The sequence below is a fragment of the Atractosteus spatula genome, chromosome 3, assembly GCF_055471065.1.
Source record: "Atractosteus spatula isolate fAtrSpa1 chromosome 3, fAtrSpa1.hap1, whole genome shotgun sequence".
Lineage (NCBI taxonomy): Eukaryota > Metazoa > Chordata > Actinopteri > Semionotiformes > Lepisosteidae > Atractosteus > Atractosteus spatula.
The window spans coordinates 11,461,182-11,485,900 of NC_142708.1; the positions used below are offsets into that span (position 1 = coordinate 11,461,182).

The 24,719-nt window shown below is 36.1% G+C and overlaps 1 protein-coding gene across 1 annotated transcript in view; it reads left to right on the forward strand.

Moving 5' to 3' along the window:
- Positions 1–1,578: 1,578 nt before the first annotated feature.
- Positions 1,579–24,719, forward strand: part of trabd2a (TraB domain containing 2A) — a 93,264-nt gene continuing 70,123 nt past the window's right edge. The window contains exons 1-2 of the mRNA XM_088911013.1: positions 1,579–2,619; positions 4,695–5,255. Of these exons, the coding sequence (XP_088767139.1) occupies positions 2,515–2,619; positions 4,695–5,255 (666 nt within the window). The 5' untranslated portion in view covers positions 1,579–2,514. The remainder of the gene's footprint in view (positions 2,620–4,694; positions 5,256–24,719) is intronic.

The following is a 24,719-nucleotide window of genomic DNA, read 5'->3' on the forward strand; positions in this document are numbered from 1 at the left end:
TAACAATCTTCCTTGGATTCTGAAGTCAGTTTGTCAGACTTTAATTTGGGAATAAAAAGATCAGGTTTCATGTAAAAGATTGGCAAGATTTTCCTGAGGTAAAACTGTAAAACATTACAGTATATATATATTTTTTCAAACAACATGATATGTATAAAATCTAAAAAAGCATACATTTGTGCTTGATTGAATCACTATATTGTTTGCTGACGAAGTACTTCCAAGTTTATTTTGCTTTACACATTATTTTACAAAGAATACCTGAGAGAAGCTCCTCCTGGTGGTGAAATACGGTAATGAGCACCAGCTCTGATTAATGTACCTGAAGAAATAAAGATTTTAGTTTTGAAAGTTTTGGACTGGAATTCATAATAATTGACTTTAACATTATCGTTCATGAATAGAATAAATCACATTACGTGTTATTTTAATTGTTTGCTGATGAGCCTTGACTAATCCGTGGTAGAATCCCGGTTACTTTGGTATATCTTAAAAGACACTAACGAACTACGATATCATTCTAACGTACAGTGATGTTATTTATGGTTTATACCCATTATCAATTCAGTAATATGCTATGTTTTGATTTAAAACACATTTACAAATGCAGGCTTAAGCAGGGATTATCTTTATAACAAATAAACACAAAATCAATGAACAATGTCAAGAATGAAGTCCTCTCTAAAAGGTTTAAAGTTAAACATTAAGGCTAATCTGAAAGACATCCGTTCACAATGCTGACTTTGGCCCATTTAAGAGATTAGAGAAACCTAATTTTTAACATTTGCTGTTTACAAATCGTCTACAGAAAACAGGATCATTCATGGTTCAGTTAGTGTGACTTTTTCACCAGAAAACAAGGTGTCTCAAAGTCTTAACCCCATTTCCATACTAATTGTCTGCTGCATATTAGCGGAGCATCAAGATCATGTAGACAACAGGAAATTAAGAAATCAGTACCTCCTGCAGTCATTCTCACAACTTCATTAATTAACCTTCACAAACTTTCTAATTAGACACCGTATACAGACAAAAAACAGATCCAGTTAAAGTAACTACCTGCCTGGCCTGGCAAAACGGGATAATTTCCTTTCTGAAGGTGTAAATTGCATTTGTTAACTGAATGAGTATCAAAAGTGTTCTTTTGTGAGAAATTGTTATATACTTTCCGTCGATTTAGGCCAAATATAAGACGCTATAGGTATACAGTGAAGCAACGGTTTCCTTTGTATAAAGTTGCTGACATTCACAAAATGGAAAAACAACTATTCAATGTGTTCACATCATATCCGCAACTCATTTCGTATTTATATAAACCGAGTCTTTTTTGTGCAATATTTAATGAAGATTTTAATGTAATCTTCGATGCAGATGATGAATGTAATTTAAGAGCTAAATTATAAACTTTAAACTCACCAACTTGCGAGTGATAAACGTGATTATATTTACTTCAATGAGTGCTGCGCTGACTTGTTTTTAATATATTTTCTCTCGAGTTTCTCCTCCCTTTTTTTCTCAATGAGTGCTTGCGCTCCTCCTCCGAAGCCCCGCGGTGAATGAGATGCTTTAATCAGATTATTGCACAGAATGAGAGTGTGCGGGAGAGATTTAGGATTTAGGTAGACTGCTGTTCTGTCCTGACAGAGATGAACACACAACTTTTGAAACTTGCTCTTGGGCAGCCTCAAGGACGGATGCGGGCACTGCAGACAACACAGACAAGGAGACTGACATAAAACCAGGGAAACAAGGACAAGACTTGCAGTTTGGGTGACACCGCTTTGATGGTGTAGGAGCAGTTTGTAGGAGCCAGATTCAAATACCAGGACAAGAAAGATTGAGCTCCGCTGAAAGATTTAGGGTTAGGCAAGCCTCAATCAAGAAAAGACTTCGCCTCCATGTAGGAGCACAGCGTGGAACTGCAAAATACGTTTCATTCCAATGTTTGTAAAATCAATACAATGAGAAGGTAAAAAAAAAAGAAAATTAACGGTTTTCCTCACCGTTCATACGGATTTCTGGAATCACACGGTTATTCACAGGATATACCACTGGGCTGTCGGACCAATGGGGAAGCAATGTGGAGTGAGGGAAGAGACTTTGTAACTAAGAGAAAAGTTTAGCTGAGGGCTAAGAACGGATTTCTCTCTCAAACCGAGATACGGTTGTACCTGAATCGAAACCGTGATGATATAAACTGAAACGTACCCGATCATTAGCTGTACCGCACCCGGAAAGGGGGAAAAAAGGGCATTTTATACCGAGGCGCTTGCGGCATGTGAATGAAAACACTCACTTTCCCCACCAAGGATTTAAACTTCATGCACACATTAAATCGCAACATAAATTCTTAACAGTTCCACCTACCCTGAAAGACTCCTGCCAGGATGGCGGATGCACATCCTATAAATTCCGGAGTTCTGATACCTTAGGTGAAGACGTGTAAGAGAAGTTTCTCCTGGGAGAATTTAGGTACCGAAGAATTGATCATTTCCCTTCACATTTGGAGCTACGATGCTGTTCACTTGGGGTACATTTATCCACGCATTTCTAATATTGCTAGTTAAAGCCAACCAAAGGAGTGCAAGAGACCCTACAAACTGCGAACTAAACAAGAAAGTAAGTACTTTCAAAACCTACTACACAAAAAGTATGTCTAGAGTATGGATGTAGTTCAGTGCGGTTTTGCGAATTGCCCTCTCGAACCAGGGTATGAGCGAAGTACGTTTAGTTCAAGTATGTGAAATGGTCATCGATATATATTAAAAATCCATATTTCTTACTTAAAAATCCAAATTCGGTATTCTGTGTTAGGTCACGGTTTTAGAACCTCTCTTTTCCGTGCTTGCCATTTTTAGTTGAACAAACTATCAAAATATTTTATTTTGATGCTCCGGATTTGACGTGTGGTGGTGCTTGATACTCATATACATCAGGATCAGAATCGTGGTTATTTCAGAACAGTGATATATTCGCGTTGTTTAAAATTTCTTATTTTTTGTTTTCTTCCAGGACCATTTTAAGGTGTTTTGACTTGGTAATATACCGAGTTGACTTATATGGTGCTCTTCAAAATCTGAGCAGTATATTAACTTTTGCGAGTTTGAAAGATTTCTAGTAATATAGGGAGTAATGCTTTTGGGATTTTCTTATACCACATTTATTTTACGTCAATTTTTTTACCTTGTTCAATACTTTCCATTTAAATTGATCTCTGCATCTTAGTGTCAAGGTGACTTTAGTGGTCAGATTGTGATTTTACGCACCTTGTAACCTTGTAATTGTAACTTGTAACTTCTGTATCGATCTCAGAAGAGTTACAATGAGAGAAGTGCAGGTCTTTTTCTCGTGAAAGAAAAACTGCCGTTTTAGGAAGGAGATAAAGTGACAATAAATGTATTTAGTGTTACTTTATATACATTTTTTGTGCTATATTTTATTTTCGCTATAGTGTAAAGGCAACAAGGTTGAGGCAGGATTGCAACCATCTTTTTATGGTGTTATCAAAGCAAGGTGCTTCCAACGCTACATTGATAAACTTTCCTCAGAGTTTCGCAGGCAAAACATCTGTATTTTAAGCGGCCAGCGCTAAAAATGGTCTTGTGTATGTTCCTATTTCTTTCCGTATTACCTGAAAAACAAGTAATTATCTAAGGCTGGTTATTGACCTCCTCCCGCGCACCCTCCCTTTTTAATGTTGATTAGGTAAAGCGATTTTTCTTAAGTGTCAGATGATTAGTTCCTGTGAAGACTATTAAGCACCTTGGAGTGCGACAGGATCCGATGTTTGTTTTTTGCTTTGTGCTTGTGTGTATTTACATTGGTCTTGCCCACACCCTAGTTCCAATCGCTCATTAAAAGTACCTCATGTCCTCTCGTATTCTCAGCGTACAACGCCAAACAGAAAAGTGTTGAACCAATTGTCATCGCAGCGATGCTCCTGTGCTTAATGTTTTAAAACCAAAGTTTCCAAAGTGAATTTTAAGAGCGACGGTAATTTAATTCCCTATCTAAATTGTACTCCTCCCCAGGATAATCGAGCGTTGATCTCTAATATACTTGTAGTGTTCTGCAACATATGAGCTCTTCAAATATATTTTTAACAAAGCACCTACATGGTCCTGTCAGTCTCTCCCGGGTTATTTTGATTGTTTTAAAGTTTGCAGTTCGTTATCTACATCAGATTGAACATTCAGTTAACTTGAAATGTGCAATTCGTGGTCTGGGATTTATCTTGTGAAAGAATTAAGATGTTGAGTTGAAAGTGCAGTTCGCACTAATTCCGTTCAAGATTTAAGTCATATATGGAAGCAAAGTCTACATAAAAGTCAAAAAGGCCAAGTGTTGTTAACCGTAAAATCAAATGTTCTCCTTTCATTTCCACATCAGGCGTAACCGATATAAACGAAAAGTATCTCTTGCTAAAAATTAATGATACTTTGCCTTAACCTTTAAATTTGGGAGAACAGATCATGACTTCCAATAGAGCAGTTAAGAAAGGTAGCTATTAGATGATGCATATCATTATTTTCTGGTCTTTTTTGAAAAGTGAAACTTCATGTCTAAAATGATATCTAATATAAAAATTGATTTAAATCAAGAAAGACAGCTGCTCTATACTAGTTCCTGAGTGGTTAAGGGACAAGATTGCCTTGTAAAAATGTCTTTGTTTCTTCTCCCTTTTGCTGTGACAGCAAAGTGAATTGAATTCTTTCCTGTGGACCATCAAGAGGGATCCCCCATCTTACTTTTTTGGCACTATCCATGTTCCGTATACCCGGGTTTGGGATTTCATCCCAGACAATTCCAAGAAAGCTTTCCAAGAGAGCAACATTGTCTACTTTGAGCTGGACTTGACTGACCCTTACACCATCTCAGCCCTAACCAGTTGCCAATTGCTGCCTCAGGGGGAGAACCTGCAGGATGTGTTACCGCGCGACATTTACAGAAGGCTCAAACGTCACCTGGAGTACGTCAAACTGATGATGCCCTCTTGGATGACCCCCGACCAGCGGGGCAAGGGGCTGTATGCAGACTACTTGTTCAACGCCATTGCTGGGAATTGGGAACGAAAGCGACCGGTTTGGGTGATGCTGATGGTGAATTCCCTCACGGAGGCGGATATTAAGACGAGGGGAGTGCCTGTCCTGGATCTGTACCTAGCTCAAGAAGCCGAGCGGATGAGAAAGACCACAGGGGCTGTGGAGAAGGTGGAAGAGCAGTGTCACCCTTTGAATGGGCTGAATTTCTCTCAGGTGAGTACTGTATATGTGGGAGGGTGTTAAGTCTCACACCATAATAAACATACATTCAATGAATGCCTTCAAAAAATGCGCAATGAATGCCACAGTAGTGTAATCTAATTATTAGGAGCTAATGTTTTGCTGCATATAAGCCTGCATATAAGACCAAATCCCTTAACTCACATGATTTATTTAACTTCCTTGCTAAATAAGCAGCATATTAGTATCAGGTTAGATTTCATACCCAGTGCGATTTTTGCATTGTCTGACAAAAATGAATAGTTAGAATACCTTTTGATTATTGTTTTCTACAAATTCATCTAGGACACAGCTAATTAGCAACTGAGCTATCCAAACACATTCACATGTGTGAATAAGTGTATTCCTGTTACCTTTATGTCCTAAACAGTATGTACATAAGCTTGGAATATTCATTCTTTCAAGTACAGTCCTAGGTAGTTTTGCATCAATTAAAACCAAGTGATTTGACCAATCAAAGCCAATTGTTCATACAGAATATTTTTTTCATATACCCTTTATGAATAACAGCTCTTGAGCTGAATTCTGGGATATTTCACATATAAGGATTATTAATACATTAAAGTTAATTAAATTAAATCATCCTGTTGATTAAACAAAAGTTATGTTCTGCTGCTTCTGTGTCAACGTGCTTGTTAAGTAGTCTGTTTCACTGGCATGTCACTGCCATTGCCTGTGTATAAGTGCCCCCCAGGAAGAGTGCATTCTGTTGTTCTTGTACTTTCCTAAGAGCAGTGAACCCCTATTAAGTATAGCTTGCAGTGATGGTTTGAGATCATTTGTTGTTTTCCATGAAAGATGTTTCTGGTCTCTGTTCATTCCACATGAATAGAATGTGAAATGCTAAGGTAAAAATGCTAAGAGATCAAATGTTGTTTACAAAGGCAGATTGAAGATGGCATTTTTGAGACTGCAACTGCTTGTTATGCGGAGTTCAAAAATAGCAGACTTGTGTCCCAGACATTTGGGGAAGTTTGCAAAATGAAATAAGTGGAGACTGTGTCAGCTGAACAAATAGTCTACTTTAGTGTCTCTTCCGTTGCATTTGACCGTAATTGTTTACATCTGAAATTAACTTGTTCTTGCCTTTAGATGAAAACTGTGTTGATTGTCAAGTTAAAATCCTTGTAATTATGACTGTCCTTCAAAGCGCACGATTTCATTAACAACGTGTTGAGTTTTTGGAATTTGCACTAATACTCAATCGGAACTAAGGGGATTACACACAGCACTTTCATGCAACACTCAGATGTATAACAACCGTATACCTAAAACAGACATTGTCTTTGTCAGTCTTAGTAATAATTTGGTATCATTATATGCCTCTATATGCTTTCTTCATACCAGTATCCAGTAGTTACTATTTTTGTTACAAGTAATACACCTTATTTAAACATTGCCTTCTTTAAATAAGGTGAAATTAGGAACTTTAAACAGGGGAACATTTGGCCTGTTTTGATGTGCTGTAGAAACAAGTAATATTTTAGAAAATACTCGTGTGAATCCAAGGAAGCAACATATTTATATTATCAAGACTCCTTGTGTGCAAAGTATCGTATTTGTTTCTCTTTGTAATGGGGGAACTAAATGTGGAAAATGGAAGGTAAACATTAAATATTTAGAATATGTTGAAAACAATAGAACATACAAGTATTATCTTTCTTTCCTGAATGATAAACACCATTCATACGACATCAAAGTAATATAACTGTGTAAAAATAGCTGTCGGTTCCTAATGTTCTTTGTTGTTATAAATGTCAGCAAAAATGGATATGAACAGCCCGAGGTCTATGCCCATGTGCCACATCATTCACATACAGCTGCATGGTCCCAGAGTGTAGAAGATCTTTTTTTATATAAATATATAATAATATTACAACTAGTTGGCAGCATATTTAATTAAAACCAAATAGAATCTGTTTTCTGGCAGGTATGATTATATGAGACAACAGAATTGCATGCATTTTGTTTAAAACAGGCTTATAATTTCCAACAATTTACAAATTTAAAAGAATGCAGAATCTGATCGGACTAGTCTGGAGTATATTATGTGCTCTTTAAGTCTGTTACTCAACATTAAAGGACTTTCCTTGCCTTCATTGGAACAGGTAATTCCTTATTAACCACATAAGTTTAAACTATTTTATGCTTGTTTTATGTCTATTCTGTTTAGTGGTTTGATTTGAAAAACGACTTATAACTTTTGTTTACATTGGATTTCACTGAACTCTTCAAACTTTGTTTATATATCTCTCTTGCCAAACCAGTGTTTTGTTTTTTTAATGTTGCCATCATCATCCAGAGAAAAATGAATTATTGTCTTGTTGCTTCTTATTTTTTAAGTATGGGATAAAGGGATTGAAATGTGGCTATTTTTAAATGCATGCACTTCAGCATTTTAATTGCACTTTCTAATAGCACACTACAGCAGCTTTCATTACTAAATTGATTCCACTTGAGTGAACATCCCTCATTGCATTATTTCAGTAGGTTGAGACACCAAAGGTTATATTTTCCACAGTTGTTTCCATCAAAAGTCCAATGATATTCTGTCAGATGAGCAATGCTTGAAAAATGACTCTAACAGCAATTATCCAATATTATATATGTTAATGTGTTCACCTTGTCTACCAAAAGCATCCTGTCACTCAAGATTAGCATGTCATATAGTGCAAGTGAATAAGAGGATAAATATACTCCGAAGCTGAACACTATAATGGATATAGCAATGAGAATTGACATAAACTTGAAATTCTCGTCATTTGGCAGCTTTTAATGTCCCAACAGGAAACATAAGGCTAAATCATATGTTTAGGAATGTACAGTGATTCTATTCAGGTGGCTGATATAGAAAAGCTCTGAGACGTAGGAGAAGAAGTCAAGATTATGGTCCTTTAAACCTTTATCAAAGAACAGGCTGGCTTTCACCTTTCTGGTAGAAAGCGGGGCAATGTGAAATATGACCACAGGCTCATCATGTCTCAAAAACATAGAAGTGTTTGTGCTGGGTCCTTGTGGGTGGGGAAAATGCACATTAGGTTTGTACTAAAAACACAATATTACTTGCTTGAAGGTGTATATTTACATGTGGTTTGAATAATAGACCTACCTGAGAATCATGTTGAAGTAATATTAAGAAATAAAAAACTACACAAAACATGTATCACTCAATTAAAAAGGAAATGAGTGTGGATACACTTTAAGGACATTTTCCCTCCGTTACTCAATTATTACCCTATAAAAAGCCATAGGAGTCTTTCAAAACGTGAGCTAACACAAAGGAGAGAATCATGTGAAAATCTGATTTTCCAGTTCTTCAAAAATGACAGCCTGATAGAGAGCACAGTGCCGGAACGGATTAAAAAAATCTGTCTATAACAGTATAATTAACATATATCAGGTGGGTACAGTAGCTGCAGCAGCATGCATTGGCTGCAAAGGAATAAGTGATAGGTTTATTCCATGCTGAAAAGAGAAGAAAGGAAACACAATGTTTCGGCTGTGGAGCCTTTTTCGGATGTGGTGCCGAAGAAGGCTCCACAGCTGAAACGTAGTTTCCTTTCTTCTCTTTTCAGCATGGAATAAACTTATCACTTGTTCATTCATTGATATATATATAAATTGTATATTCAAAACACCTTATTCATGTGTCCAAGAATGTCAAGTGTCACTAGACAGCTCTGGTCACATCACTGGAACTGATAAGGAATAAGGGATAGATCGTAACATAGCAACATATAGGATAAGTTTGACTACTTTGACAATAACTGTTCTCCCTTGGCAGGGTGAGTTGGTGAGGGAATTGAAAGTAGCCATGGCACACCACTTTTAACAAAGCATTTAATAGCCTTTTCATTCTTTTTCATGCTAAGAAATAAATTAGAATATATCATTACTGACAAAAATCCAAAGACACAGACCAAAATGTAATGCTAGAAGTAATGGTAAGTGAGTTACCATAACCGTCTTTGGAACCTCATTCATGGAATGCTCTTGTGACAGACAATTATGAACATACTTTTACAATCAATGTATTTGAAGAACAAAGTGTAGATTATAATCAGGAAAGTAAGACGAAAAAAAATCTTCTATAGTACTAAATAGCCTTCACTGTGTCTAGAAATCAGCAGCCTGTGTAGTACTAGCTGAAAGTACTTGCATCAGCACATAACTTCTATGCTTTGTAAATTGTAAAGGCTCCCTGTGAACTTTAGAGTGGACTTAATGGTCTAGCTACAGATTAAATTAACACTTATTGAAAAAGAGTAGAGTTCAACTCTTAATCTGAGATCTGCTGATTCTGGCATTCTTATTTAGCCAAAGACCAGGCTCCACACAGCGGGCTATAGAGTCTTTTCAAGTGCATCACCACTAACTACCATGGAACACATTTCCAAAATCCATCAGAGATTGGACAGTTGACATTGTTTGCAAAGTTTGCTTGAAGGTCTGTCTTTTTACTGTCTCTTTTAATGCGTGGTCCTGCTTTTGGTTTCACTAGGACAATTTCCTGTACTGTTTCTCTTTTACATCTGGTTGTGTGCTTTGGTGCAGTTTGTATTTCTTGAAAAACACTCATAAATTAAACTTTATTATTAATTACAGAAGAAATATGTTTAAAGATCCAAGGTTACCGGTTTTCTAAATAGTCTTCTTATTGCTGTTGTTTACCCACCTGCCATATTGCAGGAAAATGTAACTTTAACATCTGGGCTTAAGTGAGAGAGTTCTGTGTGAAAAAGACTGAAATGGCTTTGGAAATGCTTCATTAGTTATGGCTCAACGTTGTTGGCTTTTGAATGCACTTGTCATGCATGCATTTTGGTCTTAAATGTCTTTCACAGAAAACCATAATCTCCCAGATATATTACTAGGACCACAAAATGAAGAATTCTGAAAAGATGGACGAAAAATTGAAAAACACCCTCGACAATGTAAAACTTGTTTAGTGACTGCCACAATTTAGGAGAATTATATTTTTAGACACCCCAATAAAGAAAAAATACAGCTACTTCCTCCAAGCCTCCATTGATACAGTCCAGGACAGAAAGGTTGGCACTAGGCGGACATGTAAACAACATTTAGATGAAACAGACACTACTTACTTTTACACCATACCAAACCAAGCTCAATAGTCTTAAGAAATTATTATCATTTCAGTTTAATTATAATAATCCTAGCCCACAGCTAAAGTGCTTCAATTTTCTATGGCAAAACGGGAATTTTTCAAATTTCAGCAACTTGTATTTAAATGGCAGAAAGAGAGAAAGAGAAAATTGCTCTCGTTTTTCAATGCCACGTATGTTATGTGTAAATCAGTGTGTGGTTGACGAGGAGATGAAGGAAATAAATGGGATGTGAAGATGTAGCTATCTAATTCCATACCTCAGAAAACTGAGGGAACTTATTTTAGAATTGAATGTAGATCTTAAAATTCCATTTCAATTAAGGCCAGAAGTTTTTTATATCATGGAACATCCATTTTTGTCTCTGGTGTTTGTGGTTTTCAAAACTGAAATAATGCAACTTATCTATTCAAGATGCCCCCCCCCCCCCCAATGCCATCTAATACCAAAAATTATACTTCTTTTTTTGTTTTTGCTCAATGCACGAAGAAGCTAAAATATAGGAAAATGTTATGCGTAAAATGGACAGTGAATGTGCAGTGAATTAAACGCTTAATAGGCCACTTTTAATTATGAAACTTTGGAAAAACAGGCCTTTATGAAAGGTTTTGTCGTGTATTTCTTTCAAAATATATTGAGCAGAAAAAGCAGAGAAGGAAAAAGATTTGTAGTGAGGTCTTAGAGCAATAAGAGTACTACAATGTGTGACACTCACAAGATGAATGATCCTTACACAGAGAGAGAGCACCGTGGCTCTTTAAACTATGTTAATTACATTTCACACAGATGAAAGCACATTAGCCTAAACCCTTTCATGAGCATGTGAAGTGTTACTGCAGCTGAAATGTGCTTGTTCCTTCCATTATCGCATGGATGAATCGAACAAACAAAACTAGCGAGCAATCCCATCTACATCTTCTTCAGTGTGACTTGCTAAAACTACAGCCAGTAAACGCATCCATATTAAAACCAAGCTATAAAACGAAAAAATAAATTCTTAAAACTAATTATACTAGTAAGTATTAAAGTACTGAAGAGATGGTGGGGAAAAAAAAGGTTGAAACAGTAATTAACATTTAAGAGTTTTCAGTATTGCAAGAACAATTATCAATGTTATTTTGTAAATTTAACTGTTGATCAAAATCCGGTCTTAATAAAAGAAAAGATATACTGATACCTATGCGCGTACACAACATTTGAGAGTACAACTCAAAATAGGTTGTATAAATCACTTTTTGGATGATTTATGCAAAACTGAAAAAACGGTTTCTTAATTAAAAGTGTGGTTTTTACAATGAGGCATCAGCTGTTTATTTTCAGGAACTTTCATGAAATGAAGCTGAATTGAATTTGTCAAGGTGTTGTAATTTACAGTAGAGTTTAGAGATGAGGTAACAGGGCAGGAAAGCACAGAGAAGTAACCAAATAGAAAATGTTGTGTTTGCTGGGTTGAAAATTCTGTCTGAACGCTTTCTGGTCGAGATAGATAGCAATGATTTGTAATTCGCTCTGCAAACAGCAGGACATTTCCAGCCTTAGAGAAATGCTCCCTTACGTGTGAATTTTATTGTGTTTGAGTATTGTTCTCACTTGAATACATGTTTTTCATGTGGTACCACCAACCAGTAATGTAAACATGCCACCCTCTTAAGTAATTAAGCATTTATTAAACTTAAGAGTACTGTTTTCACGGTGCGTCGTATTTGCTGCTTGTAAATTGTTTACCTTAATTAAATCAGAAAGGTGAAAACAAGGAAAGAACGTAAGATAATGTTTTGGTTTACCTAGAAAATATTGTTAAAACCCTGTTTTCAATGTGAAGAAAATACTTAAAAAGAACAAGCTAACTTTTAAAGTTAATTTGCCCAAAGTGTGCCTGGTGTTGGAACATTTAGAATTGACAAAGGAAAGGCAGCCTGAAATAATACAAAGTGAAAATTTGCAACTTGCACTTATTTGTTTTCTATAAAAATGTAAGATTTTATTTCCCTATGAAAGTCAATAAGTAAGAAACTTAGCCAATTGAGATTTTATTTGTGCTCCTGTGCATGGATTTGACAGTCATAGTCATTCAAAGCCAATGTGTGATTAAAATTTCTGAATAAAATATAAACCAAAAACACAGCCAGGAATAAGAGAAAGACAAAGATTTTAACAAAACTTGTGCTCACTCTTGACGTGGACTTACATAATGCAGCTTCATTGGGTGGGTAATTTGTGGAGGAAAGTTTGTTTTTCTGCATGACGCAGTCCTTAAACGGACACCTTGAGTAAATGAAATGGAATATAAATGACTTAAAAAGTAAAATAAACTCTTTATAATTAGAACTGCATTAAGTAAAGTAAGCAGTGGCTTACATGGAGGGTGTGACAGAATGTCCAAAGTATTTGGTGTTCATCTGTGATTTTTTTGACAGGTTCTTTTTGTATGCATCATTTTATATCCACTAACATTTGAGGTATTTACTGTGTATTTATATCTCTGCACAGCAACCGCTGTTGTATGGGTGGATGAGAATAGGCAGATATCTGCTCAGCCTACTCATTCATCCATTAATCTTTTGATATGATACAGGTTTCACAAAATCCCCAACAGGTGAGGTAGTACCAATTTGAGGAGAAGCACATTTCCTCTGACAGTAGTTCAGGTTTGCAGGCAACCCATGTGTCACAGGAGAGTCCTGGACGGTAAACCCTACCCATACCTCTGTTAGCTTGTTTGCACTGCTGCCTAGGAATCCTGTTCCGGGTTGGGATATAACATTTCAACATCTGGGCCATAGAGCTTGACCTACCTTTGGAGTGAGTACCTCAGGTATGGGCCCTGTGGAGATGTTATTTTCATTGGAAAGAGTTAAGATTACAGCACAAAACAAGTTATTAATTACATTTTCATTTGAGAAGGTCAGTACTTGTACTTTGAGGCAGATTTTTATTTTACTTCATCGCGTTTATTTTTTCAACTATGGATATATACAACTGGGCATTTGCAACGTGGCGTACAAGAAGAACATGAGCTTCCTCCTGCATAATGAATGTTCTAAAATTGAAATGATAATGGTAAAGACAGGTGAGATGAAGCATGTCCTTGCACCTGCATTGGGAAGAACAGGATTCAAGTCACTCAGAGGATTGTAAGAAATTTGTCAGTGTTGACCAAAACACCAGATCTCAAGATACCACACATACCACAGGTTTTGTCTTAGGGGAAGATTGTCTGGATGGCAGTGTTAGTGTGGAGGCTAGGTTTTCTAAAATGCTCTCGGCATCTGAAATTTTGAAACGTTGTCTTATAATCCTGCTCTTTAGGTGACAAAAATAGTTACCTTTATTAAAATATATAACATTTAAATACTTGCTGCTGAATGTGTTTTTAAATGTTGCTGCATAATGTCTTCATCATCCCTTCACTACTGCTACACTATTATAATTATACACATTATAATCCTGTGCATAATATTTTATAGGGACATACGCAAATGACATAACGTGCATAAGAGGTCAGGACACTTTTTTGCATCATTTCTAGCTCTTTGTACATTCCAGGTTAGAAACTGCACTGAAACACATCCCAGGCAGTCTTTATAATCCCAGTAACATTATCTTCAGCTTCTCCATGGGGTTCTCTTGAAACACGCTTCAGGCCGTCTGCAGGTATTGTAACTCAACTCTATGAAGCTCAAAGCTGTGTTAGCAGTGGGGCTGTAAGAGGACTTGGCTGTAGGCCTGGTGGAGAATATTGATCAACATCAAACCTGTCAGAGATGTGGCAGGAAATTAAGAGGTTAGACTGTTAATCCCTTTGTAAATTGTACAACAGATTGGCGTTGGCATGGTGAGATAGGCTGTTGACATTTGCAGTGAGATGTACTACTTAATAATAACTCTTGCCTAACATTTGTAACTTTAAATATGAAGAGATCAACACATGTAATTAAAAAAATGTGCCGTTTTAGATAATGTTCTCTGACATGTTAAGCTTTAAGATTTAATTAATAATACTCTTTTCCCAAACTGCCATTTGGAAATCTCCCCAAAAAACAGATCTCTGAGATAACCAAATAAATCACTGAGGTTTATGGTATACATTCGCAAAACTACTTGGCGGTCAGTCATAAATCTTTCAAATTAATAAATTCCAAGCATATGTATTTGTGCTATTTATTAACTGTAAAAAGGACTGTGCTTTTACAGTGACATCATAAGCTCATACAGATGGAGTTTCAAGTGATTCCAACATAACGTGTTCTACAAGAACACACAGACACGCAACACACTCGCACCAGGGGCAATCTTCCCGGAAGCCAATTAACCTACTGGTATGGCTTTAGATTGTGGAAGGAAACCGGAGCACCTGGAGGAAACCCCCGCAAACACAGAGAGAACCTACTGTAGAAACTCCTAGTCAAACCCAGGGACCAGCAATGCTAATCACTGAGCCACCATGCTGCACCATCAGCAATACATGTCCATGCAAGAAAAGAACGATCTGTCAGATTTGTTCTATTCTCAACCATGTAAAAACATAATTAATGCATTATCCACGAGATGAAATATGGTAATATATAAAAGGATACTTTTACTAAAAGGAACAAAAGCACCAATAATCCCTGTTACTTGTATAGCAAAGCTTTATGACATATCTTTCACTTTTTTTGTATTTTTGAATGCCTAGACAAGTTAAAGCTTATGAGGCAGTATCCCAATGATTTAAGTAAATCAATTAAGAAAATACAAGGGAGAAGAAAACACTTAATCAATAAGTAAAATAAAACCGGGTCCAATATAATGAATTGCAAGCATGTGTTAAAAAAAGATATTAGCAAGACCAAGAGAGAACCACACAAGAATGTTGCAATGGATTATAGGTAAACAGAGTATTACAGCGGCAATATGTCCGTAAATGACTAAGATAAATGTATGAGTTTTAATGGGAACCTTTTAGACAATGAAAAGGAAATAATGGATTAAATTCCTAAAGCCATTTCATTTTCATTGGAAAAAATCAACAACATGCCTCAAACAAAGGGAGGTCCTTATTAAATTGTATTAACGCAGAAGAAGCAGAAGTGTTACAGATACGTGAAGCATTTTAAGATGAATTCTCAGGGTCTGACAGTATTTTGCTAGCTTTATGTAAGGAAACAGCCATTTGGAAGAAGAATATCTGGGAAAGAGACCAGCATTTTGAGACCCAAAAGTATACATGTACGGTTATGAAAGCAAGTATCAGATCTAAACTGGAGGATCACCTATGTGGAGATTCCAGGGGACGGGACAGTCAACATGGATTTGCAAAGGCAGGTCAGCAGCAAAAGTGATGGACACCCAGAGCATATGATATGATATCATATGATATATATTATATATGATATATTTGAAGGCCTTGAATAAAGTTCCCCATAAAAGTTTCTTTCTCTAATTAAAGGCGGTAGGCATTTAATAAAATATGTATGACAGGATTTTTATTTGGATAACAGAAGACAGAGTACAAATAAGTAGTGAAAGCTCAATTGGTGATGATGTAATTAGTCGAGTACTAGAGGTACCTGTTGTCAGACCACTCCTAATTCCTATGTATGATCTAGATTCATTGGTCTTCTTAGCTATTCTTAGTAACCTGGTCAGGTTTGGGAGCAGCATGGTTGTGCAGTGGTTAGATTTACTGCCTCTCAGCTCTAGGGCCCTGGGTTCAATTCCTAGGGTGCTATCTGCATGGACCTTTTCTGCTCTCCCTGTTCCTCTGGGTTTCCTTCCATAGTCCAAAGCTTCTGGGAAAACTGGCCTTGGTGTGAGTCTGTGCAGATAGCAAAAATATCAAATATAAATACAAAAGGGGAAATTAAAAGCTTGCTGAAGATGCGAAAGAAAATTGACTGAAGTGTCTTTGTTGAAACATGATTTGCACCTTTTAGACAATGTGGAGCTGCAGTAATAAGGCAAACATAAATTATGGGATTTATATTTAAGTTACAGAATTTAATCAAGGGATGAAATGTTAAAATTGTATAATGCACTAGTAAGATCTCATTTAGAATATGACATACAATTTTGGTCACCACACTATAAAAAAGATATCACTGCTCTGAGATCAGTCCAGAGAAGTGCAACCAGATACATTCTTGGGTTTAAAAGAATGTCCTACATGAACAGGCTAGATTCTAGAAGATCTAAGTCTTATTAGTCTTGAGTAGAAAACTACAGGGTGAATGATTCAAGTATTCAAAATCCTCAAGGCGATGACAAAGTAAACCCAATAAACATGTTCAGAATCCACAGTGAAATACAAATTGGAGCACACAAATGGAAACTACATGGGATTTTAAGCTGAAAGAGAAACATGATGACCTTCTTTACTCAAAGGGTTGTGAAAGCATGGAACAAGCTACACAGTCATATTTCTGAAACAGATACCCTAGTTTTTGGCAATAAATTTCAGTTTGAGATCCTTACATTAATTTCCTACTAGCAACCCAATGGAAGAGATGGGCTGAAAGACCTCTTCTCATAACAAGCTTTACTTATGTAAGAAAAATGTCCTGGATACTACAACATTACAAAGACTGAAGTATGGTGTCTGCATCTTTGCTTATTATTTTAACTGTTCTATGTATCAACGCTTTCCTTTGCTTCAGTTAAGCATATTTATAAAAGCATATCATAATAAGACTGATGTCTCTAGAAAATATCTAGAGGGGCTTACAAAGGAAATACAGTTGTCAGCAAGATTTTTAAACCCCTTTTCATTGTAAATTCAACAGACTTTGTTCAACAGAAGCAGATCATAGCAAACCTGTGGGTCTCATTAACAATTTAAAATTCTGCGCACGTCTGTGCTTGTAAATGAGTAACACCAATGCCTAGTCAGTAAGTGCTGTTTCTAGTGGTACATTTTTGATTGGCCGTAAATTAATGAAAATGACAGACAGGACCTTGAATAATACACCACGGAAACATTTGGAGGTTTCTGAATGGGAAAAGTTAGAAAAATACTTAATCGTGGAGCCTTAATCAAATGGAAAACCACAAGGCTTTAATAACCGTTTACATTTTGTGATGAGTGACTGTGAGACCTTTATGATGGGAAAAGCTCCTTTAGTTATTTACCAGGGCACATTGAAAATTCTTTGCAAAGTCAACAGGTTTGCCACTTTTGGGCTGAGTTAATTTGGGTGGTTGTAGTCAATTATTATAGGAAATAATAGGGATATACCTAAAACCCAAACCCAAACAATCATGGTGGCTGCTTTACTAATTATAGTTTGTTTTGTAAGCTGTTAAAAGCCCATCATTTGCTCTATTGTTTGTAGATTGTGCAGCTGGGAAAATGTAACAATTGCTTTGCACCCAACCTACATTCAGCCTGCAATTACCATGTGTTTGTAATGGCTATCAGCAATTACAAGGGCATTGTACCTTTATTAGCAGATACACATAAACTCATGATGTGCTAATACTTTTGTAGCAGGAGCCTATAATATACTGACAGTTTCCCTGTGGCCTTTTGTCTCTTTAAATTTTTGAAGAAATAATTTCTAAGGAATATTATATATAGAGCTATATATATATAAGTTCACATTTAGATACATTTACATTTCTACAAGACGTTTCATTAACCAGCTGTATTCTGGCCATTTGTATTTTCATATTGTAGGTGTACCACAAAAACATTTCATAATGAACCGAAAACATCTAATTGACGGTACTTGTTAATTGCATGTGAGAGGAAATACATTGAACATTATTTTATACTTCTGGTAATGCGTACAAATTTCCATTACACCTGATGAACTTTTGTATTGCGGACTTCCGGGTGTTTTATAAATAGAACACAATTTATTTATATTCATATTTAGAAAAAGATTCCTGACTAACAGAGATTAAAGAAATACTCAACAAATACTGTCAGCAAAACTGTTTGCCTCCAAGAGGATAATTTCTGGTTTATAGTTTATAGTTTTAATCTATGGAGAAGGTTTTTGGGCTTTTTGTCAAATCCATTACCAAGATTTATGAGTCCCACACTGGGGATAATGGAACAATTTAGTGCTGGTGGAATTCAGAGGTAGCTACATATACAGACTCCACACAAGGATCTTTATTACAATTTGGGGCTTCATTTAAGATCTTGTCATGGTGAGTAAAAAGATTTTCTCATCTTCTATCCATTCAGTCATAGACATAGTTAAAATAAAACTCTTTATGCTTTCTTATTTAACACAACACACAAAGTTGGACATAACCTAACATCAACAGTGGTGATTGAAATGTTTAACTTTAGACAAACACTTTGTACTTTTTGTAAATACTTTGTTAGAAAGTAAGAATGATGTTGTTTCATTAAAGATGTGTCATATTCAAATGTGTGAGCAGAAATAAGCACAGGAATACCAGACCGAATCAGAATAGAATGCCAAATAAGGACTCCTCATGGATGGGTGAATCCTGGTATTGATACATATTTTCCAGTTTATGCAAACAAATTTGAAAGAGATGGTGCAGCATAGACAGAGTTTAGTCATGTTTTCCATTTAAGGAGGTACACAAGAGCGAAGACTACAGTGTGACTATTGATAATGTTCAATAAAGGTTTCTGTGTTTTTTTTTACTAATATTCAAGTAATATTCAAGTTATTTTTTGGTTTTTCCTCTGTGGTAATATGCACACCCATATCAGAATCCATCATAAATGTAATGTGTTGGCACAGATATTTTCTTCTTCAATACAATTCCTTTACAAGCCCTAAAAATGAGTATACTGTATTTAGTAGGAAACTGGTGATGAATATATTTAGTAGGAAACTATTTATGGAGAAATCATACAAATCACATCAATACAACAAAATATGAGGATTACATTTATGCTCAAGCTGCAGATGTTCTTAGAATGAATCATTCATCCTCTGAATGATTGTTTTAACATGACAGTTACCACATGTTATTGAAAACAATAGTGTTGTTACTGTTATCAATGAATAAATTAAATTATAATACTAGTGTGATAAATGGAACCTTTCCCTGCATTATTTTGGGCCTTAACAGCTTTTTTAATGTCTGACCTGCTCTCCAGCTTCTCAAGTGTCAAGTAGTGGTTCTTATCGCAATTACAACTCATTGAAGGCTTCGAGATCACCACTAAGTACTTCCTGCCACCATTCATGGAAATACTATTAAACATTGCAGTTTGAGCGTTAAATGAACTTTAATTTTGATGTTATTTCACACACATTTGTACAGTGCATCTGCACTGCATATTTGAGTACTACAAAGAGCTCGAACACGTAACAAATACACCTGTTGGAACATATGCACAATCACAGCAAATTGAATGAAGTAAACTGCTGATTAACATGAAAACAAAATTGAAACGTCATGGTTGCATAAATATTCAGACTCTAAAATTGCTTTAACAAGCCTCACAGTTAATTGAGTGGTTTTAATAATAGTGGTTCACTTCAGTTCAGAATAAGCACACCCGTAAGGTCTCTGTAAGGTCCTTCAGACAGGTAGTAACTTTCAAGCAAATGTTCAACCATGAATACCTACGGGCTTTCAGAAAAAACGTAGGGATAAGGTTGTATAAAAGCACAGCTTATGAGAAGGGTATAAAAATTAAAAGACACTTAAAATCTCCCAAGTATGGTGAAGTTGATCATAAGAAATGGGGGGCATGCTGACACTGCCCAATTCAGGCATGCGGACAAGTGTTTAGGGATGCTACTGTGAGTCCAGCAGTAAATTTGACAGAATTAAGTGCCTGAGATGGGAGAAAGCACCTGTTCATCGGTGTCCAACTATATCAAGTCCAACATGGGGTTTGCAAAAAAGCACCTGCTTGATACTGCAAACATGCGGCAAAAGGTTTTGTGGTCAGACAAGACAAAACTAAAGCCTTTTGGTCTAAATGCAATATGCTACACCTGACTCGCACCTAACGGAACTTCAGCACCATCCCAACTGTCAAGCATTGTGACAGCGTTGTGTTAATAGTTCTGCTTCTCTTCATTAGGGACTGGGAAGCAAATTCCTTTGAACAGAACAGTGATCCAAAGCTGCACTGGTGTGGTTTAAGAATAAAAAGGTGAACGTCCTTAAATAAGCATTGGGATATTATCGTGTGGGGTTTGTATGTTCTCCTTGTGTTCATGTGGGTTTTTTTCAGGTGCTCCAGTTTTCTCCCACAATCCAAAGACACACTGGTAGGTTGATTGGATTCTGGGAAAATTGGCCCTGATGTCTGTGTCTGTGTGCCCTGTGATGGACTGGCATCCTGCCCAGGGTGTATCCTGCCTTGTGCCCGTTGCTTGCTGGGATAGGTTCTGGTCCCCCCCACTAGGCCTGAATTGGATAAAGTTGTTAGAAAATGGATGGATGTCCTTGAGTGGCCCAGTCAAAGTCCTGACTTGAATTCTATTGAGAATTTCTGGAAAGACTTGAAAACTGCTGTCTATAAGAGATCCCCGGGCAATTTGAAAGAGCTTGATCAAATCTGCAAATAGGAATGAGCTAAAACCAAGACAGTGTGTGAAACTGGTACAAACATACCTAAAAATACTTGCAGTTACAATGGCTGCCGTAGGTACCTCCGCCAAATATTGAGTCCATGGGTATGAATAGTTAATAATATGAATAGTTATGCAATCAATATGCAATATGTTTCTGTAAAACCTTTTTCTCTTTAGTTTATTTTAATGGTGCACTGTAATGGCTACATAATCCCTTTTTATCTGCTACACAAGACAATATAATAACATGTCCAAATGACATAATATGTGCAAAAGAGGTTATAGCGTTTGTAATTTCACAATGTGAGATGCCATATGAGAGATCTAAATAATTTTTCAAGGCACTGTACCTGAATATTAAAATTATATTTCCAAACCTTCATTATGAAACATTTTGTGCAGTTATCAGATTGACTGTAAAAAAAGTTTACACGTATTTGACTGAAATTGACAATGAATAAAGGCACAAGATAGGGCTGATATGTGTCCAGAATATTTATAATATGTCTAGAAAACCTGCTTCATTCATGAATAGAACGTTTCTCCAGTTTAGTTGGTGAATGTTAATACCATACGGGCCATCAAAGGACTTGTGGTAAGTCCCTGCCTGTGAATTTCATCATTGTACAGTGTCTATGCTCAATGTTTGAGTGTGCATTATAAGAAAAAACAAATCCTCTACTAAGCTTCTGTGTGAATATGATTTTTGCAGGACGATGGGTGTACTCGTGGCACATTGTCGGCGCTGTGTAACGTACCTAAAATAAACTAGTTTTCCAGCTCTGGGATGAAAAGAATGCATGCTCATTTTTCTTTAAGGCGAGAATTATAAAAATAATTGGTAGAAATGCAGTTAAAGTAACAAAGTGACTATTGCTCAAATTTAGGGAACTGAAGTAGGGATCTTAGTCAAGTTAATGTAAAGACTGTCTTTCATGTGAGCCATCTTTTCACTCCCTGGGTGATGGGCGATTGAGCTTTTAGAATACTGGGGATGTGATGGTCTGTTGATTTGAGCCCAACAAATTCAGTCTTGCACATATAAAATTACTAAACTGAAAAAAAACTCATACCTTCAACTGACTTGTTTGGATAAGTTATGTTCATTTAATATTTTTTTTTGTGGAGGGGGTTTTAAAACCTTAAAATCTTATTTCATTCAGATAACAATCTCAGTCCTTTGAAGTTTTTGACTAAAGCACTACTCTCTTCATCTTCTGACATTTATTGCATAAAATCCGAGGATGGTTATCAATGCATATTTCAATGCATATTTCAAGCTGTTGATGGAAGCACTTTCTGCGTTTTGGTCATCTGAAATGACTTTGAACACAGTTCCAAGATGTCTCAAGACAATACCTGTAGCCATCAGTCTTAATTGATCAAGGTTTTGGCTTTAACAAAGTACTGTGTTTTATCTCAGCCTATTTCTTCTATTTACTCTCAGAATAAAAATACATGTGTTCCTGAGCACACAAACCTCCCTTAGGCATGTGTGTTTTCATCTGTGAGGCTTAGAGATTTACAAATACAAGTCAATTTTATTCTTTGTTGTTTCCTCTTAAAACTTATAAATTTCTCAGGAGTTCCAGTTTAGTTTTTAGTTGTATGCTCAGATAAAAATAGTAACTAATAATTTACCTAAACTCAGAAGACAGGAATTTGAAAGGCAGAAGAAGAAAACAACTAATTCAGCAGGTCTACTCCCAATCACCAGGAATTATTTGAAAGCTTATAAATGATTGCTCTGTCTGAAGTCCCAAAGGGAGGAGCACTTTAATGGTTTTGTGATTTCTAAACATTTTGTTTTAGCACTTTTTTTTTCTGTATAGAATCTTTTGAGTTGTCATTCACAATAATGATATTTAAATATTGTATGCCATTTTTTATTATTTTCTTATCGAACATTATACATATTTTCAACCTTTTCTTTTTTAATTTTTCATCATTGTTTGTAGCTCAGATTTCAGGAACAAATTCTCACCATGAATTTTGTTTAAGTGGTGTTTTAGTGTCCAGTATATCAACTGCTGAAGACCCTTATATTGTTGTTAGTCTGTGTTTTGTGGAATTCTTGATCTTTTGTATAGCTGCTTATGAGGTGTCCTTGTTTTTAAATGCTACTTCAGGAAAAAAGCCAGTGCTGTTTTTTTCCTTGTATTGTTTACTTTTTTCCCTGCTCAGCAAAGAATTCCACACACTTTAGTGAAATAGCCTGCATTTTCTGGGTCATTTAAGCCCAAAGAGTGTTTGTCTTGGGGAGGGGGTGGGATTGTTGGGATTTGGTAGCTGACCTCATAAAAGCTGTGGATCCCTGACAAGAAGCTTACTGTTCCTCACTGTTCAAAGTTAATTGCATGTCTTCTTTTTCATTCTTCTCCATTCTTATGAAATCTCTTCATCTTAAATCATTTTGAGGCCTCCAGTGACAATGTTACATTCTCTTTTTTCAGTTTCGAAAGGTTTGTAACAGATTCTGGGATACAGAATCTCTCACAGCCATTTTACTAGTGATAGTGTTTGAAAGTTTTCTCAAAATGATGATTGAAAACCTGATGCTAAGCATTCCAAATAAGAAAACATGTTGCATGCTTTTTAATTAGATGAATGATGTGTATTTAGGCTGTAAATAAAAATGTACACACAGTTTGCACTTATTCATGGTGCTTTAATTATTAGCTCTTCAAACCAACATTTGTTTTTGTGGTTTTAATTGTATCCATCACAGTTCCAATATAAGCTCAAAAATGAAGACACATTGAGTCTAAAATCAAAATAGGAGGAATGGGAGTTATTTTAACTTTTTTTTTTGTCAGGCATTTGTGGGTCTCATTTAATTATTCCAGGAAAACAACACTTCATTTGACCATATCCTGAATAAAATGGATTGCACCAAACAGTGCTGCTGCATTCAGAGTTTGGTTAATCCAAAGCAAATTTTGCCCCGTCTGTGAAGATCTGAAGAGGAAATACTAGGGATTACTTTCTAATTGTTGTTATTGAACTACTGTAGAAAATATTGCTATAGGCATTTTTAGAACTGACCTTTTGTTTTATCAACAACATATGTAGGTATGTTCTTTTTTGCTACAGGTTAACAACTTCTGTGAGCTTGAAGAAAAAATGTATGTAATTACTATGCTTTCAATCCAGACTCGGCTTTTTCTTGAAGACTTTTGTCTTTGTGTCTTAAAACAAGCAGTCATTTTTGTGATAAGCAGCCTTAATGTTGAACTGGATTTGAGTCGAGGTAGGAAGGTAGTGGCATAAGCATGTAATAGGCAAAGGAACAAGCAGTAGTTACTTGCTCTCTGAAAAGTAAAAATAAAGGAAATGGGCTTTCTTAAACATTGGGATGTACAGGCAATCGGTTTTCGGAAGAAACGCTGGTTTAAGAAATACTGTTTTCTTATGGATCTTTAGGCAGCACTGGAGAAGCATTCGTGTGCATGCCCATTCATGTTGTTACCTTATACTTGGTACAAGTCAGCAATGGGAAGTGTCTTTTATAGGATATGTTTGCTGGGATTTGTCAGTAGTAGCTGGTCAATCCTTACTGGGAGTTTTTTAAACAGTGACTGGCCAGGCCACAGCAGAGTTGTGATTTTGAGACTCCTTTTTCATGGGGTGTAGCTTGAGGTAGTGACCTTTGCTATTCTAGTGAGCTTTAGACAGCAGTTTGTATACATGAGTTATAAGTGCTCTTATGATGACCTTTCCTTTAAATCGCTGCTATATGCAGTTTATTGCATAAACATTTAATGAAATAAGCAATAAAAAATGAGTGCCTACCCTTATAATAATTA